The 16,725-nt window shown below is 44.3% G+C and overlaps 3 protein-coding genes across 3 annotated transcripts; all 3 read right to left on the reverse strand.

The window, feature by feature from the left end:
* Positions 1-2,244: 2,244 nt before the first annotated feature.
* LOC136451517 (replication protein A 70 kDa DNA-binding subunit D-like) lies at positions 2,245-5,065 on the reverse strand. The gene is made up of 13 exons (XM_066452217.1): positions 5,046-5,065; positions 4,752-4,896; positions 4,398-4,671; positions 4,204-4,300; positions 3,973-4,100; positions 3,794-3,875; positions 3,609-3,723; positions 3,383-3,540; positions 2,966-3,279; positions 2,808-2,860; positions 2,564-2,632; positions 2,382-2,461; positions 2,245-2,296 (listed from the first exon to the last, which is right to left on the reverse strand). The coding sequence occupies exons 1-13, from the start codon at positions 5,063-5,065 to the stop codon at positions 2,245-2,247; spliced, it is 1,587 nt and encodes a 528-aa protein (XP_066308314.1).
* A 115-nt stretch (positions 5,066-5,180) lies between these two features.
* Positions 5,181-6,965, reverse strand: LOC136451529 (uncharacterized). Its single transcript, XM_066452226.1, has one exon. It carries the CDS (start codon positions 6,963-6,965, stop codon positions 5,181-5,183), a length of 1,785 nt encoding a protein of 594 aa, XP_066308323.1.
* A 9-nt stretch (positions 6,966-6,974) lies between these two features.
* On the reverse strand, positions 6,975-13,197 carry LOC136451540 (uncharacterized). The gene is made up of 7 exons (XM_066452231.1): positions 13,126-13,197; positions 11,266-11,528; positions 11,039-11,113; positions 10,352-10,511; positions 9,752-9,851; positions 8,267-9,643; positions 6,975-8,032 (listed from the first exon to the last, which is right to left on the reverse strand). Exons 1-7 carry the CDS (start codon positions 13,195-13,197, stop codon positions 6,975-6,977), a joined length of 3,105 nt encoding a protein of 1,034 aa, XP_066308328.1.
* Between the last annotated feature and the right edge of the window lie 3,528 nt (positions 13,198-16,725).

Genomic DNA, 16,725 nt, shown 5'->3' on the forward strand with positions numbered 1-16,725 from the left:
CGAATGAGTCTATTGGTTCTCTGGAAGCGGAGGCGGAGGCACCTGCTGATGTGTTTGTTCCTGGGGTACGTGAAGATACAATTTTCTATTGTTTAGTTGCTGAATCTTGCAGAAGGCTATGTTTTTTTTTATTATTGAATTTTCTGTTGTTTAGTTGCTGAACGGTGCGGATGGCCATGCGTTTTTTTAATTTTTATTTTGGAACTACCATGCAGGTGGCGCGTCCAGTGCACATTCCAAAGCAGATGATCTTCAGAGAGATCCTTCACAGGCTTCATCTTAAGATCCATGATATGGGTCTGCTGATAGAGGCTCCTAGTGTGTATCGTGCGTGGATCGATATGGAGACTCCGCAGTCTGAAATCGAGGGTAGCAAAGGACGTAAGAAGCTATATGGTCAGGGTAGCTGCACCAAGTATGGTGCAATGGAGTCTGTGTGTGCAATAGGAGCCATGCACCTGCGTGTGGACCACCATGTCATAGTGAAGGACTTTAGCTATCCGAGGATGAAGATGCTTGAGGGCAAGGTCATACGTGAAAGGCAGTGGAGCTCGATGGTGAAAGACTTACTTGATAAGAAGGAGAGGAACAGTGAGAAGTTAAAGAAGCAGTACAGAGGTGTTCTTGATGAAGCTATCTGCATCTGCAGGCAATTCAGCGACGTACTGCCTATCCGTGTTTCGTGTGATGGACACGCTTTCGGTGGAATGAATGATGTGAAGCTTGCGTATGGTGGTCAGAGGCCTCCTGTTAGTCGTCTTGAGGAGCTTGCCTTTGCTCTTGTGAATCTGGCAACCAACGATGGCGTCACTGCAATGGGCAAGGTTGGAATAGTGTTGGTTTCTTGTACTGTTCGTGCTGAATCTGATTTTATCCAATGCATTAGTGCCTATGTTATCTGTATATTGATAGAGTTGTAATTGTTTGGTACAGGACTGAAGTTTCCATTAACAGGTGGAGTTCATCTTTTGGTGGTAGGCCTGTTACAGGTGGAGTTTATCTGATGGATTTTGGAATGCGTATTGGTGACCATGGGGGAACAACAGGGTTGGTAGTGTGTTCTTTTGGGTCATGTGTGCAGAATGACCTCCGCTAGGGCTTTGCTATGTTGTTAGTTGGATGTTTAGGCTGTTTGTTAGGCGTTAGCGTAGTCTGTAGTATATATATATACATAGCTGGTAGATTGAGAAGGGCTTGTACTGCATATGTATGTATACAATATATATGTGTGTGTAAGGATGGATGTTTATCTGCGTGTAGCAGGGGCAAATAGCCTGGAAATGGTACCGTGAGTCAGTAAGGCGTGTTCCTCGTATGTGTGTACGTATATGTGTGTAAGGATGGCTATTTACCTGCGTGTAGCAGGGGCAAATGACATGGAAATGGTATCGTCAGTCTGTAAGGTGTGTTTCTATGGTGATTGGTTTTGAGATGTGCATACATTGTTTTGATTAGGAAAAAAGGGAGACATAGTCATGTATATGCAGGCTGTGCATACATTGCCAGTCGTGAACAACTGTGATGGATGGATAATTATTGCGGTTACATAATAAGACCATGTGACAACAACCTCAGTAGGCCTAGGACATGCAGATTGCCTTGTATCTGAGCTGTGTTGTGTGGGAGAGTAGAAGTAAGAGTAGCAGTGAAAACACAAACAACTCGATGGGCGGTGTTGTATTGTTAGCCTCTGTTTGGGCTGTTCGTCAATGTAGCTGCTCATGTGTTTGAGGGCTGAGCAGAGGTGTGTACATTCAGAATGTATGGACTGATGAGATCAGTGAGTCATTTCGAAAACGATTCAGAATCACCGAGGCGCATGTATCTTATTTTAATATGATACAGGCATAGTGGAGCATGGATGGAGCACAACATATATATAGATGCATAGATAGATAAGTAGTCCAGGTTTGTCTAGACCGCAGTTACATACACGGCATCGATATTATACAGATAGATGGGTAGGTTGAGACATCCAGTGGCATTGATATCATACAAATACACGCCTAGCTCGTATGATAGTAGTGGTTAGTTTTTGCCTAGCAGCAGCATACATGGTAGACATATAGATAAGGCGTGTCATGTTGCTTTCCAAAATTAGAGCTCCATGCTGGGTCTTTTGGTGCCTGCGGCGAAAACAGAGCATAGATTATGCCTGTGGTAATGATGTCATCTAAAAATACAATTCCATAAGCCATGTCATGGAACCGAAGATGTAGGTACCTTTAATATATATGGCTTGGTCTATAGCTCAAGGCGCCTTTGGACGTTACGATCCTTGTTGGCACCAGTACCACTGCAGTGACATTTGTTGCTTAAAACAGATAAATGGCTAACGATCTATAGAACTGAGGTATAGGCAAGAAATAGTATGTGCAAACCTGGATCCATCATGAGTTTCATGAGCGGCGACGTCTCCAATAGCTCTTTTCTTTTTTTCGTCTGGATGGATGTCTGTGATCTAAAGATTACATGTGTAAATGGACAGTCAATACGATGGATGAGTGAGGAAACACAGGTGTGGACTATGCTGTTGTTAGATAGGATTGTCGCTGCTGCATACCTCTGGAGTTAGGTGAACATGCTGAGGAGGTGGGGTTGCGTGGGCATCAGAAAGTGAGGGCTGATCCAACTGCGAAAACGGTAAGAGAGCATTGTTTAAAAACACAAGTAGCAACAGTCTGCAAGCAAACATATAGCATGGCTGTATGGGTGTGTGAAGAGTCTGATTGGAGGCATTATTTATAAATTGGTGGCAGTTCACAGGGCCTATGTTTGCAGTATCTATGCAAGGTGGTAGTGCGCACCTGTGTGTCAATCGTAGCCTGTGTGTCAGAGGCAGAGACAATGGGAAGCTCCTCTGTGGCAGATGGTGTTACATGTACATGAACAAATAAAAAAAAAGGTCATTGTGGGTGTGATACGGAAATGGGCAGAAATATGCAGAATGGGAAAATTAAACAACCTGGCAGTTGTGGATTCTGGTGTAAGGAAGATGTGTCTCCGGTGGCTAAAACAGTATCGACTTGATAAATAATGCCAATTCTTTGTAGTGACATGGGCGAGACACTGACACGAAGCTCAAATTGTCTTCCATAGAGAGCTGTGATTCGAGTCGGCAGAAATGCATTGGAAGGACCATCCAAGGCGATGAGAGCATCGACTGGCATTCCAATTATCTCCTCTGCTATGGGCCCAAAGAAGACCAGTTCTATAGTTGGCGTAGCGTTGGTGTTTGCTGAGGCTGCTGGGTCTACCGCAACTATAGACAGTCGGTACCTATATGCGTTGACACATGGTTAGAAACATTGGATTTTTATGGCCTAAGCATGGCACCCTTAGCAATAAAACATAACCATATGCTAAAGAAAGTGATGCTGACCTAGGTCCGCCGCTTGTTCCAGAACAACCTCGGCCGGTGCAACGGGTAGCGCCACTTTCTTGTTTTAATGTTTTGTTGCATACTTGACAGGCCAGGTACCACCATGACGTGTCGGTGAGGACATTCTTTATTTTAACTTTGACAATATATCTATTGCCCTGTTTAAGAAGAATAGTTTAGCAGGAATTTCAGTAAAGGCAAAAACCATAGGAAACACTGTACTCACATAGATGACATGGGGATTATCAAATGTAGAAAGGTCTGCAACAGTTATATTTTCTGGTGCTGCCTGGCTCGTGCCTGGTCCATCCCATATGGGCGTTGGAGTTCGACCAATGCAGCTACAATGATAAAAAAAAAGGATATGACTAAATCGTGGTAAATGCGCTAGTCATGCATATGTGTATTTACCTGTCTCGTAAAGCTGCAACCTCTGGTATGTGAGGATTGACGTACCATTTGCACACCGAAGATCCTTGTAGGGACACATTTCCTGTTAGCAGGGAAAGTTCATATATTTTTTGAGCAAAAGTATGCGAAGTCACAGAAAAACATGTGTTTTGTTTATTGAGAAAGCAATAACAATGTACCGTTGAATATAGAAGCTGTAACACCAACAAAGAGGAATATAACTGGTTCACGTGTAGCCATTTCCATATACCGTTCAGCATCAAAGTTCTCGGCCTGTTCACCCCAAAGAGCAACTACCATGGTATCCCTTTAAAGCAACATCATGGGTTTAGATAAGAGCAACGTAGGAAGTACAGAAGGCAAAAGGTAAATGGAAAACAACACAGTAGGTAGCGACCGTAAGGACGTACTTTCCATCTGTTATGCGTACATTTCGGATTGCCTTTGGCCCTGCTCTTGTATTTTGCATTCTAACATGTGTGCATCCCTGTAGCACGCCGATAGTATCTGCATACATGGTCGGTTAATGAATGCGGGCAGACAGGTTAAATTAGAATAATATGAGTGAACAGATGTGTAGGCTAGCAAGAGCAATCTGTGATACCTGAGCAATATTCAGTAATTTGCTTTCTGGCCCTGAGGACCTCGAACGGTGCTACTCTGTATGCATACTCAGGAAATGTGGGTGGTATCGTTGTGATTTCACGGACCCTTGTGTGCACAGTGAAGCGTGCTAGAAACGGATGATCAACAGGTCGATAAGTTGTACGTGCACTGACCACCTGGAAGAACTGAATATAGTACAAAGAGGCCTCTTTTAGCTGGGGCATGAACATGTGTATCCAATTCTGAGGAATCTGAGCTTCCATGGTCGTTCCCTGTAAGCATGGAAGGGATGTAAGAAAGGCAGTAGTGGTATGTGTGACTACAGAAGCAAAGAAATGTAGAAATAGATTACCTGCTCATCAATGAGAATAAAATCTACTCTGACAATTTTAGGTGGCTGTTCTTTGTTCTTGCATTCAGAAAACCTGATGGCTCTAACTCGTACAGTCCATTGATGTGAGTGAGGCGTGATTTCTTTTAGAGGTGCATGATCCATTCTGCATTCATGAGGAAATAAAATGAGACACTAAGACATCAGATATTTATGAGGGCGTGAGTGCCGAAATCTGAGGACAAATGAAGGCAAACAACACGATGTAGCATAGCAGAGCATGTTAAAGGTCAATAACAACACCAAAAAGCAAACAATATCACATATGGCTCCATTGCTGGTCAAAGCATACAGGCAACATATTGTTGTAGCACCAAAATGTAGATTCATTGCTAGCGTGCAAGATAGAAGAATTTTTTTGTGTACAACTTGCGGAGCATGGACAAAATGCTAAACATATTGCATGATCTCCTCATAGACAATGTTTTTCGTGATATTGGTTGGTTCACTGTCATCATCCTCGATGAGCATTTTTAGTCCCTGTCTTGAGTTCACTCTTGAAACAGCAACATATAACTGGCCATGGCTGAACACTGGTTCTCTGAGGTACACCCCAATCTGATGCAGTGTCTGTCCCTGGCACTTATTTATGGTCATTGCATAGCAAACTCTTACTGGAAATTGTCTTCGTTGTAGTATAAAAGGCCACCTAGCACTTTTTCCATTGAGCACAATGCGAGGAATGCATACTGATTGTCCAATATGATTTCCAGTCATAACCTGTCCCTCAAGAAGGCGGTCTCCAAGCCTCTGAATAAGAATCCTTGTGCCATTGCAGAGCCCAATTGACTGATTGATGTTGCGGAGAAGGACAACCGGAACACCTATCTTTAAGGTAAGCCTATGGTGAGGGAAATTATTAATGGTGATGGAATTCAAGAACTCCGGTGGATAGAGCAAACTGAAGTCCGAAGGCTGCTCCGTTGAGCTAGCAATCATATCAAAGCTTAGATATTCCCTTGTGGTTCCAGGTACCTTGGCGATCATAAAGTCATTTATCTCATCCACAATTACATTAACTGGACATACTATGCATCTTTCAGCAAGGTATGGAATGGATGCATAGAGGAGGTGAAAATCAGTATATATTGCACCAGCAATAGCAGGTATCTTAGGTCCAGTGGGGGAAAGAATGAACTCCTGAGGTATCTTTACCCACGGCTTCTCTAGGTCACCATTTGCGGCACCAGCATTGGTAGAATCTTCTCCAATACTCAGTATCCATGCAGCAAATTCACGTAACTGGGTTCGTTCATGAGAAGACAGTGAAGGATCACATAACCTCATGTTTGTGGACAACCGCATCACCTTTATGTGCCTCCAAAGGTATGAACCTAATAAGGAAGCCTTAATTATCTCGGCACGGCTAGCACCTTCGACAATTGGCAGGACCTGCCTGAAGTCACCGCCAAAGATCATTGGCTTGCCACCAAATGGCAAGAACGCAGCTTGAGGATGTTCAGCACCTAAAACATCACGGAAAGATCGATCAAGAGCTTCAAAACAGTGTCGATGGCTCATTGGAGCCTCATCCCAAATAACCAGTGAGGTTCTTAAGATGAGACCAGCTAACATGGTGCCTCTTGGTATCCCACAGATGCTATTTTGTTGAATATCCAATGGTATTTTGAATCTTGAGTGCGCTGTACGGCCGCCTGGAAGAAGTAAGGATGCAACACCACAGGAAGCAACCGCTAGGACTATATGATCTTGCGCTCTTAGTGTTGCTAATATTGCATTCCATAAGAATGTCTTGCCGGTGCCTCCATGTCCAGATACAAAGTATAGAAATGATTGTTTTTTGTACACAGACTGGATAACAGAATTATAGATAGCCCTCTGATCAGCATTCAAAAGGGCTGACATCTCAGCAGACTGCTTCAACAATGCAGTCCTATCATAAGACAACTCTTCTAGAATCAGTCTATTTGTGCCACTATCTCCAGGAGGCAAGATAGGAGCTGGAAGATTATAGGACGCTATCGATAAACCATTATTTGAAAACATATGATCTAGCCTCTTTATGAGCGTAGACTGCAATGCAGCATCAGAAATGGCTTGAGAAGAACCCAGAGCAAGACTAATATGATAAACGATGTCATCAGCCATGTATCTCCAGTATTTATCATAAAGCGCTCTAACATTACCAATGTCACAGTACACTAACACCGTCATGAACAGGTGTCAGAGTTGGTAAGCAGTGGCCCAAGTAATGGCTTCATCAAATAAGCATGACCATTCTGTATCATCACCGATTAAACCCCTAGCCTGGCATGCTTCACGAAACGTTGCATACAAAGTTCCCTCATATGTTCTGACATCCTCATAGCTCCTTGCACCACGGACCACCATAAGAAGCATCCGGAGATAAAAGGTTTCACCACTGCTTGGATGCACATGCCTCAGTCTTCCTAGCTTGAACCCTCTTCTCCTGCTATTCCACACCTTATGATCTCCATCCCATGTATATCTTGATGGAAACTCACAGTAAGTCAAATGATGACCAGCAACAGACAATGTATTGGCCGTAAACCACTCAGTGAGAGTACTCTTTTCTGCATCTGGATCATCAACAACCTCCTGTAAGTCAGCGTTCTCTGTCAAAGTCACAAAATTCATTCCTGGAAGATGGACGAAGAGTCGCTCAACAGGAGGAAACTTGCCATGTATCTCAAAACCAAACAATCTCCAGGTAGCTTCACAACATGAAAGATATCTCGATCTTATATATTCAGCAATCTCATCAATACCATCTTCATCTGTGGGCTGAGCAGGAACCAATGACTGAGCAGCCTGCTGAGATGGATCACCTCGTTTCTTGAACGAAACTTTTGCACAGTCAAATCCTTTGTTGACATACTTGAATAGATACTTGATAAGGTATGTTTTGTTACAGGCCTCAACATTGATATGCGCCTGGTATTTCTTGAGCACATCTAAGCTATGAGGCACCACCCATCGATTATCTAGCTGTACATCGTTCTTCCAAGAAATAATTCCGTTATCTCTTCTCCTATATAGCGGGTAGCCATCTGGGTCAAAAGATGTCTCGGACCGAAAAGGTTTTGGGTATTTCTTCGAGCACTTTCCATCCTTCATACACTGACAATATATATTTGCCTCGCCACATGGACCATGTAGCATGAACTCCTGAACCAAAGAAAAGCCTAGCGGGTCCAGATTAGGATCTGGAAGCTCCGCTGAGATATACTTGTCAACCTCCTCAACAGAGGGCTCTCGTCCTGTATCAGATTGCCACACCAAAATATGAGAATGTGGTAAGCCACGCTTTTGGAATTCATTTGTGTGTGCAACTGGAAAACGAAGCACAGAACAAAGGCCTGATTAATTTGGAATTCATCTATGTGTGCAACTGCAAAATGATACAGAGAACAAAGGCCTGATTAAAACATCTGACAGAGCCAACATAACAGAAGGACAGAAAGAAGGTATGGTGGAGTGGTAAACTGGATTACCTGCTGAAACAGGGCCAAATACACGTCCTTTCTTGATATCATCTAGGTACTCATCAAGCTTCATATGGAACACCCGCACAACCATATCAGACCTATCAGTAGGTCTCTGCCCTGGCTCAAATCGAAGTGCCTCTACAATTTCAGGCCATTTTGAATTGCAAGTGAAGGTAGTGAATTTATCTGGAGGACCATACACACGACAAATAGCCATACAGTCATGGAAATTCTGCTGCATATACCGTTTGCTTCCTGTATGAGAAGCAGGTAGCATCTTTTTTATACCGACATCCTTTCTAGTAGATGCTCCCTTACCTATGGCATCAGATATGCCCTGATAGGTTTCACAACGCAACAGGTCTTGGTTGAAATGAAAGAAGGTCAACCTGTTGGCCTCAACACAAGAATAGCCATTAACCTGAAACTGCTGTGACAATCTACCTGAGCAAAGTATAGGATTTGGCTCTCCCCTGCGATAATGCATATAATATGCATAGAACTCAAGCATAGACACTGTATCCCTGCCAATTGGAGGGTCGTCAGTTTGTTTAAGTTTAATTCCAGTATGGTACCCAACATCACCATATGGAAAAAGCAATGGATACTGGAGCGACATCAGCGCTGGATGGATAGGCAAGACATGCTGAAACTCAGTTGTATGAGATTGAACAACAATATCAAAAGAAGAAACATCTGGGGACAGACCACCAATAAGAAGTGCAGCCAACTCATGTGTTGTCGGCACAGAGAACCTGTCTCCGTGATTGTCCACAGTACCAATCAGTTTAATGGCAATCTCCGGAGCAGAGGGAGAAAGTAACCTATCACGTGCCATTCTAAACTTGGACACCAAAGGATTGGTACGATTCAACATATGAATCAAAGAGGTAACAATCTGTGGATCTGGCCTGCCATCCCCATCATCCGAAAAAATATTAATTCTATTTTGAATCTCATTAAAAGTGTCATGTATATATAGCTGAGCATACTCAGGACGATGTCCCTCCACCGGAATAAGAGATCCAATCCGGTGGTGGACAACTCCATTGATTCGAAACACATACGGACCATCACCAGTATTAATTGATCTATCAACATGGACACCAAGCGAGGTGAAAGCGAACAGCGAGTTGTACTGTCTGATAAGTCGCATAAAGGTATTGCAACGTGCACCACCACTGAAGGACACCAACTCTTGCAAGGGAGGTGGGAATGGCCTATGCTTAGGCAAGGAAACTCTACCGCCACGACAACAATTTTTGTACACAAGGTGAGCGCGGCTGCTAAGACCCTGAACCCTTTCATGATACCAAAAAACAGCAGAGCAATGGTCACAAGCATAATCAGGACCACCATAATAAGAACGGCCAGGATACCTGGCTGAACAAAAGGTAAAGAGAAGACTGTGATGACCTATGCAAACGTGGACTAACAAAGGCAAGAGGAAGAGTAATAAAAATATGGTAACAACAACCGGTGAACACATACCTTTTAGCATATCTATATATTCCTTAGGGAAAGCTAAAACAGGTTGAGTGAAAGGCGCACGACAAATTCGATGTACACAAAACACAGCAGTCACGCACACCTAGAATACAGTTAGAAGTTGTATGGACAAAAACCAGAGAAAACACAACTAACCCCTTCGAGCAGCGGCCTTGACTCTGTTACGTTGCAAGCGCGTGGCACGATTATCATTGGACTCACTACGCGTTACCAATGGACAAAAGTGGTCTCCTACAACGTGGAAAAGAATAGAACGATACAAAAAAATGATGAAGGAAGCATAAATTCGAAGAAAAGATCACGGCTGGTAAAAGGCAAAGAGCACTAACGGGACACAACTTTCCATGCAGGAATTCCTGGGGATGCAGTACCTGCGATAGAGAGGCCGCAATTGCAGGCACGTGGTAAGAAGCCGAAACGGCATACGGAACTTTAAAACCTAAGCAATTTTACTGCGTGCACGGTAGCGTTTTTTTTTGCGAATCACGATAGTGAAAGCGTAATGAATGGAGAAACAACATCGGTAATTAGATGTGCGTAGGCCAACCGAACAGCAGGCGCTGCCATAAGGAAAAGAAGTACCCGTGAGGTGTCCGAACTCCGCGGCAGCACGGACAACGCTAGCCGCTCGATGACGACGCGCACGCGAGGCGTGAGACCATACAGCACCAGAAGGCGCAAGGGTAGGCTCAGCCGGAGCACGCCGACCTCTACCTCGTGCAGATGCTCTTCTAGATGGCATCTAACAAAATGGCAGCACGAGAACAAAAAGTGCTAAGCAGCAACAACAGTAGAACGACATGTCCGATGCAGTGAATGGCAAGGCGAAAACAGAAAGGAAGAAGAAGCAACAATAACAAAACGACATAGCTCTGCGCACAGCAACGACTATAGCAATGCAGGCAGGCATCAATGACATAAATTAGACAAAACAATCTAAAAAAGGGAAGAACAAGGCCGTGTCTAGAGGAAGAAATGGCAACCACGACATGAAGATGAAACACAGGGTAAAGTAGCTAAAAAGGGGCTGGCACATACAGGCACAATGAGCGGGCAAGTAACTGAACCGGCTGACAGGAAAGGATTGATACATACATTATATACATAAATCTTAGAACAGGTACTGTGGAAAGGATAAAGGCTGAACATGACATAGCATGGAACATAGGAACGAAGACAATAGCGCGGAGCACAGGCAAGAAAAATTAGGAAAGCATAGGCGCAGTGACATGAACAAAACTGAGGAAAAATAGGCAGGAGGCTGCATACCTGACGGCTGGGTGAGCCCCGGCCGATGCGGCCGGGGCAAGGGGCGGGCGGAAGCCGAGCACGTATAGCCCAAATCTGCATACAAACGACCCAAGACTGAGCAGACGGACAGGCACGCCATACGAAATATAAGACTCGAGAAGAGATCGAGAAGGAAGGCGGTGCAGGCGAACGAAGAAGAGGATGGAAGATGGGCCGACATCCATGGACACGGCGGAGGCACAGACCTACGCAGCACACGGCCGACGGCAACGGCGCGGAGACGGCACGGGGAGGCGGACCGGTGGAAGCGGAAGGAAAATGAGCGAGGCAAGGAGGCGGAGGAAGTAAAGGCCCAAGTCGACGTATGCGGCGAGGCTGCTGCGAGCGCGAGTGCCGAGGCGGCCGCGCGGCGCGTGGAGACACGAGCTTCGCAGACTGGTGGACGACGGCGCCGAGGCTGAACGAAGCGAGACCAAATCGAGGAGTACACACGCACGAGACCACGTGGCTGAACAGTCAAAAATCACAACCAGATCGCTATGAGACAGCAACGCGGAGAAGAAAAGGCAGCGAGCAAGGCAGACGGAGGAAAAACGCAGGCGGCAGATCCAGCGCGAGCGCCAAGGCCTCGGCGCGGTGCCTGGAGAAGCGCGCCTCCGAGCGTGGCGACTGGCGAGTGGCGACGACAGCTCCGAGGCCGCAACACGCCCAATCGCCGGTGCTGGGCCAGAGCAGAGACAGGCCCACGAATCAGCGATGAGGAAAAAGAGGGGTACACACGCACGAGCTGCAGGTGCAAAGCATATGTACGTGGTCCTCACGAACGTAGACGACTGGTCCAACCGGTAACACGAGGTGAAAACCGGCAGGCAGCGAGCTGTGCAGGAACTGGGGCACCGGCTACAGCGTCGCAACCAGCGACACGAAGCAGAGAACAAAACACGTGGGCGTCTAACACTGGAAGGACAGATAGAAACAGTAATCAGGATGGCTGCGAGAGCGCGGATTCTAGGCGCTTTATGGAGTTTCATATTAGCCGAAATGCAAGCAGCCACGGTACACTAGAGAGACAAACCCGAATGGACAAAGCTGCAGAGCCTTAACCACATCATTTGATTGTGATAATTAAAAGCAACTGTACTATATCGCAAAGTAAGGGCCTGTTTAGTTCCCAAAAATTTTCACTCCAAAGTGTCACATCGAATCTTGCGGCACATGTATGGAGTACTAAATGTAGACGAGAAAAAACTAATTGCACAGTTAGGTGAGAAATCACGAGATGAAACTTTCGAACCTAATTAGTCCATAATTAGATACTAATTACCAAATACAAGCGAAAGTGCTACAGTAACCAAACCCAAAAAAATTTGGGAACTAAACACGCCCTAAGACTCTATGTTCGTATTATGTTACAGAAAATGATGCTGCAGAATGTAATGCGCCTTAATGAGCGAGCTTCAGTAAGTGGCTCACTTGCATGTTCCACTCCGCGTGGTGCCACAATGGGATCGTGACGTGCTCGTCGCCTATATAATCGGTGGATTTCAATGATCTCGATAAGGACGCGACCTTCTAGATTTGAGTGTAGTTATAGGTTTGTTTGTATACAGATAGTGTAAGTAGCGTGCGTGTGTGTTGAGTAGACGTGCGTGTGTACGAACAGATGCGCTGTGCCCAGAGGAGAGGCAACCAAAAAAACTCCGGTGGTGTTCAGCAACATGTATACATATATTCCTCCAGCGATCACAGGCTACCAAGAGAACAAGAGGTGAAACAACAGCGACGTCCATGATGTGGCGCTTGAGCAGCAGTCCTCCTGGGGAATAGGAATCGGAGGCGCCAGGAAGGCTGGAACAACTTACTCCCTCCGTCCCAGAATATCTGTTTTTCTCGCTTTCCGAGAAATAATTTTAACAAAATGTATATTAAAAAATATTAATATATATTTATGATATATAATTAGTATCATCGGAAAGATCTTTGAATCTAGTTTTTTAATAAATTTATTTGGAGATACAAATGTTGCTAGTATTTTCTACAAATCGAGTTAAACTTGTGGCACGAAAATTGGAAACGACAATTAAATCGGGACAGAGGGAGTATACCTCTTGCTGCTGCACGGGGACGAGCAGTACGCCGAGCCGGCCGGCAATGAGATCCCTTTTTGAATTGATCATGGTCAATTGCAGATGACATTCCCTAGAATTGATAAGCTATTTTAGCATCATGTATTGACCAGGCACTTTAAGAACATATCTCCACCAGAAAGGTGTCCTTGGCAATTTATAATTATGGTAGTACTCTCTTATAATAGGACTTGCTCCTTGTGAAGGACTTATGCAGTCTTTAATTTGTCGGAGCAAGGCTTCCATGGTAATCGGCTAGTGCAACCAACATACAAACTGTGCTCAGCTCTATGTGAAATAAGTTAGTGAGTGTCGACAATAATGTAATCCTAAACCCAGAACTTGTTGAGGTACTAAGTAATACCTAAGTCCTGGAGAATTATTGCTTGCTACTAGTATCCAATAACATCAATCACCATATATAATCCCTTAACAGCTTGCTTAGTGAGTGTCCCTCGCACTGCTCCTCACTGCCTGCTCGGTAGAGTCATCCAGTCATCCGTTTTCAGGAAAACGAATCAAAGCTCTGGGTCTTGATGCCCGAGCAAATAGGAGTGTCAGATCTGATGCATATTGTATCATTTCACTTGATCATATCTTTCGCCTTGTTTAGTTCTAAGGCTGTGTTTAGTTGGAGGGAAAGTTGGAATTTGGGTACTGTAGCACTTTCGTTTTTATTTGGCAAATAATATTCAATCATGGACTAATTAGGCTCAAAACGTTCGTCTCGCGATTTCCAACCAAACTGTGTAATTAGGCCCCGTTTAGATGAGAAATTTTTTGGCTTTTGGCTACTATAGCACTTTTGTTTGTATTTGGCAAAAATTGTCCAATTATGGACTATTTAGGCTTAAAAGATTCGTCTCGTCAATTACGGGCAAACTGTGCAATTAGTTATTCTTTTTACCTACATTTAATGCTTCATGCATGTGCCGCAAGATTTGATGTGATGGGGAATCTTGAAAATTTTTGGATTTTGGGTGAGATCTAAACAGGGCCTTAGTTTTTTTTTGTCTACATTTAATGCTCCATGCACATATCGCAAGATTCGATGTGACGGGTACTGTAGCACTTTTTTGGAACTCTTTTTGGAACTGAACACGGGCTAAAAACTTTTCCCAAAAAGTGCTACAGTAGCCATCACATCAAATCTTGCGATACGTGTATGGAACATTAAATGTAGACGAAAAAAAAACTAATTGCACAGTTTAGTTGGAAATCGCGAGACGAACGTTTTGAGCCTAATTAGTCAATGATTGAATACTAATTGCCAATTAAAACGAAAGTGCTACAGTAGCCAGATTCCAAAATTTCACCTAACTAAACACAGCCTACTCTTACTCGACTTTTTCCTTCATCTAGGTAGTTTGACAACTGGCTGCAAAGCTATTCATCCTGTTTTCTTCTATTGTCATCGTTGTTGTTGTGGTAGTTTGATTGCATCTTGTGCTATAAACAATACCGCAAAATGGAGGGAGTAACATAAAAGCTAGGTTGGACCCACTACTATAGAATTGATTTTTAGGGGCGGCTCGTAACTATTTGTAGAGGCGGTTTGGCCAGCCGCCCCTACCGAACCGTCTTTACAAATCATGCATTTGTAGGGGCGGTTTCCAAGCAGCCCCTACAAATCGATTTGTAGGGGCGGCTCATATTACCAGCCGCCCCTACAAATCGATTTATAAGGGCGGCTATAGTACCAGCCGCTCCTACAAACAGGTATTTGTAGAGGCGGTTCAATCTAGAACCACCCCTACAGTACGTTTTCCCGCAAAAAAATTTAAATTTACAATTCAAAATCGCATTGTCGAACGTCCCACGACCAACGTTCCGAACCGCGTTCGCGTTGCCGAACGCCCCGCGACCAACGTTCCGAACCAAGTTCGCGTTGCCGAACGCCCCGCGACCAGCGTTCGCGTTGCCGAACGCATCGCGACCAAGGTTCCGAACCGCGTTCGCGTTGCCGAACGCCCCGCGACCGCGACTACAAGCACAAGAGTATTCTATACACTACAATTACAAGTCCAATTCATAAGAATATATACAACCCATCATTAAATATACAAATTTTATACATATTCTTATCAACGTCCTAGAGCTAGCCTTTCAGTCTCACGAAGGTGTTGGTACTGAGAATTTGTACCTAACTCAGACTCTCGGTCATGGTAGGCGCCTCTGACGTGTACAATCTGGTCCAATATGAAGTTGCAAAGGTCGCCGACGAGCTCTAAGAGTTGGTCATCCTTGTATGGGTCTCTTTTCATTCCTTTCTCTTCTCTCCACTACAAGAGAACAAGTTTTAGTTTAGTATTCATACCATGTACGAAGTTTTTATACTACGAGTGAAGAGGTTCAAACTTACCCTTAAGGGGTGTCTCCTGTAGGCACCGGTGTTACTCATCATAGAACATATATAGTATCCACAATGTACACTCCCAGGCCTCTGCTTGGGGCACTGTGTGTTTTACATATGAAAATGTTAAGTAATGCTTTTGACAGCCATGTAATGGAGTACTGAAGAAGTAAGTTACACTTACCGCACATAGTGTTTTTATAGCCAGCTTTTCCTTCCTTGCTGGATCACGCCTTCCATGATGATTAGTGACATAGAACATAAATGCCCTGTTCGAATTATTTTAGCAAATACAACTTGTTAGTATCCAAAAGTGAACGTTACAAGTATGTATACAAACATATAAGCTAATGAGGATTGTCGATATGTATACGTCTTGAGAATCGATATGAAGTCTTTGTATGTCACCATGTCCCTATCTAATGAATCAAAGACCCATGCCATGCTCCTCCCGACATCGACGGCTATATAAATCTAGTGGTTGTTGCATGAATTTAATCATAGAACTAGATAAGCTCTTTTGCATCGAATAAAATATATCGAACAAAGATTTAAGTATAGAGTTGAACTTACTCGAAGTTGTATGGTAGCCATATAGTAGAGTGATGATGGTGGTGTTTGTTCCTCTTCGCCAGCTCGGTGTTACGGGCACTGAGCTCCAATGCCTCCGGTGAAGTCTTCTGAGCCACGAGCTCCTCCTATTGACTAGGAGTTATTTTGCCGAACTCTTTGAAGGGAGTTAACCCCTTTTGGATATACTTCGTGTTGAGCTCCGATCTCCAACGTCGGAATGACTCTCCCATCATCCTAATAGCATTTTTTTATCAGTTCGTGCTTACCCTTCGGAAATCTAAAATTGACCTTCAGCTGCCTATCCCATAGTTCATTCTTTTTGTTCTCTGGTACCACTTTCCAGTTAGGGATTGCTGGGTTCAATTTATCTCTTACTAGGGCCCCGATCGCATTACAGAATCGTCCTCTTAATTCCTTCAGCTCAAGGATCTCCCCTACTGGCCCGACCTCCGTTATCACATAGCATGCCTTATCTGGATATAGATTTCCTTTCCTATCCCCTCGTTTCCTCTTAGGCTTGGTAGTCGTGGTTGTGTCTTGAGGTTGTGGAGCAGAGGCATCATGATCCGTCTCTGTGGTTGTTGCCTCTACTCTCCTTTCCTCTACTCCGTCTTGTCTAGCGAGATGTCACGGATGTCAACGTCGTCTTTTCT

This window comes from Miscanthus floridulus, chromosome 1 (assembly GCF_019320115.1).
Source record: "Miscanthus floridulus cultivar M001 chromosome 1, ASM1932011v1, whole genome shotgun sequence".
Lineage (NCBI taxonomy): Eukaryota > Viridiplantae > Streptophyta > Magnoliopsida > Poales > Poaceae > Miscanthus > Miscanthus floridulus.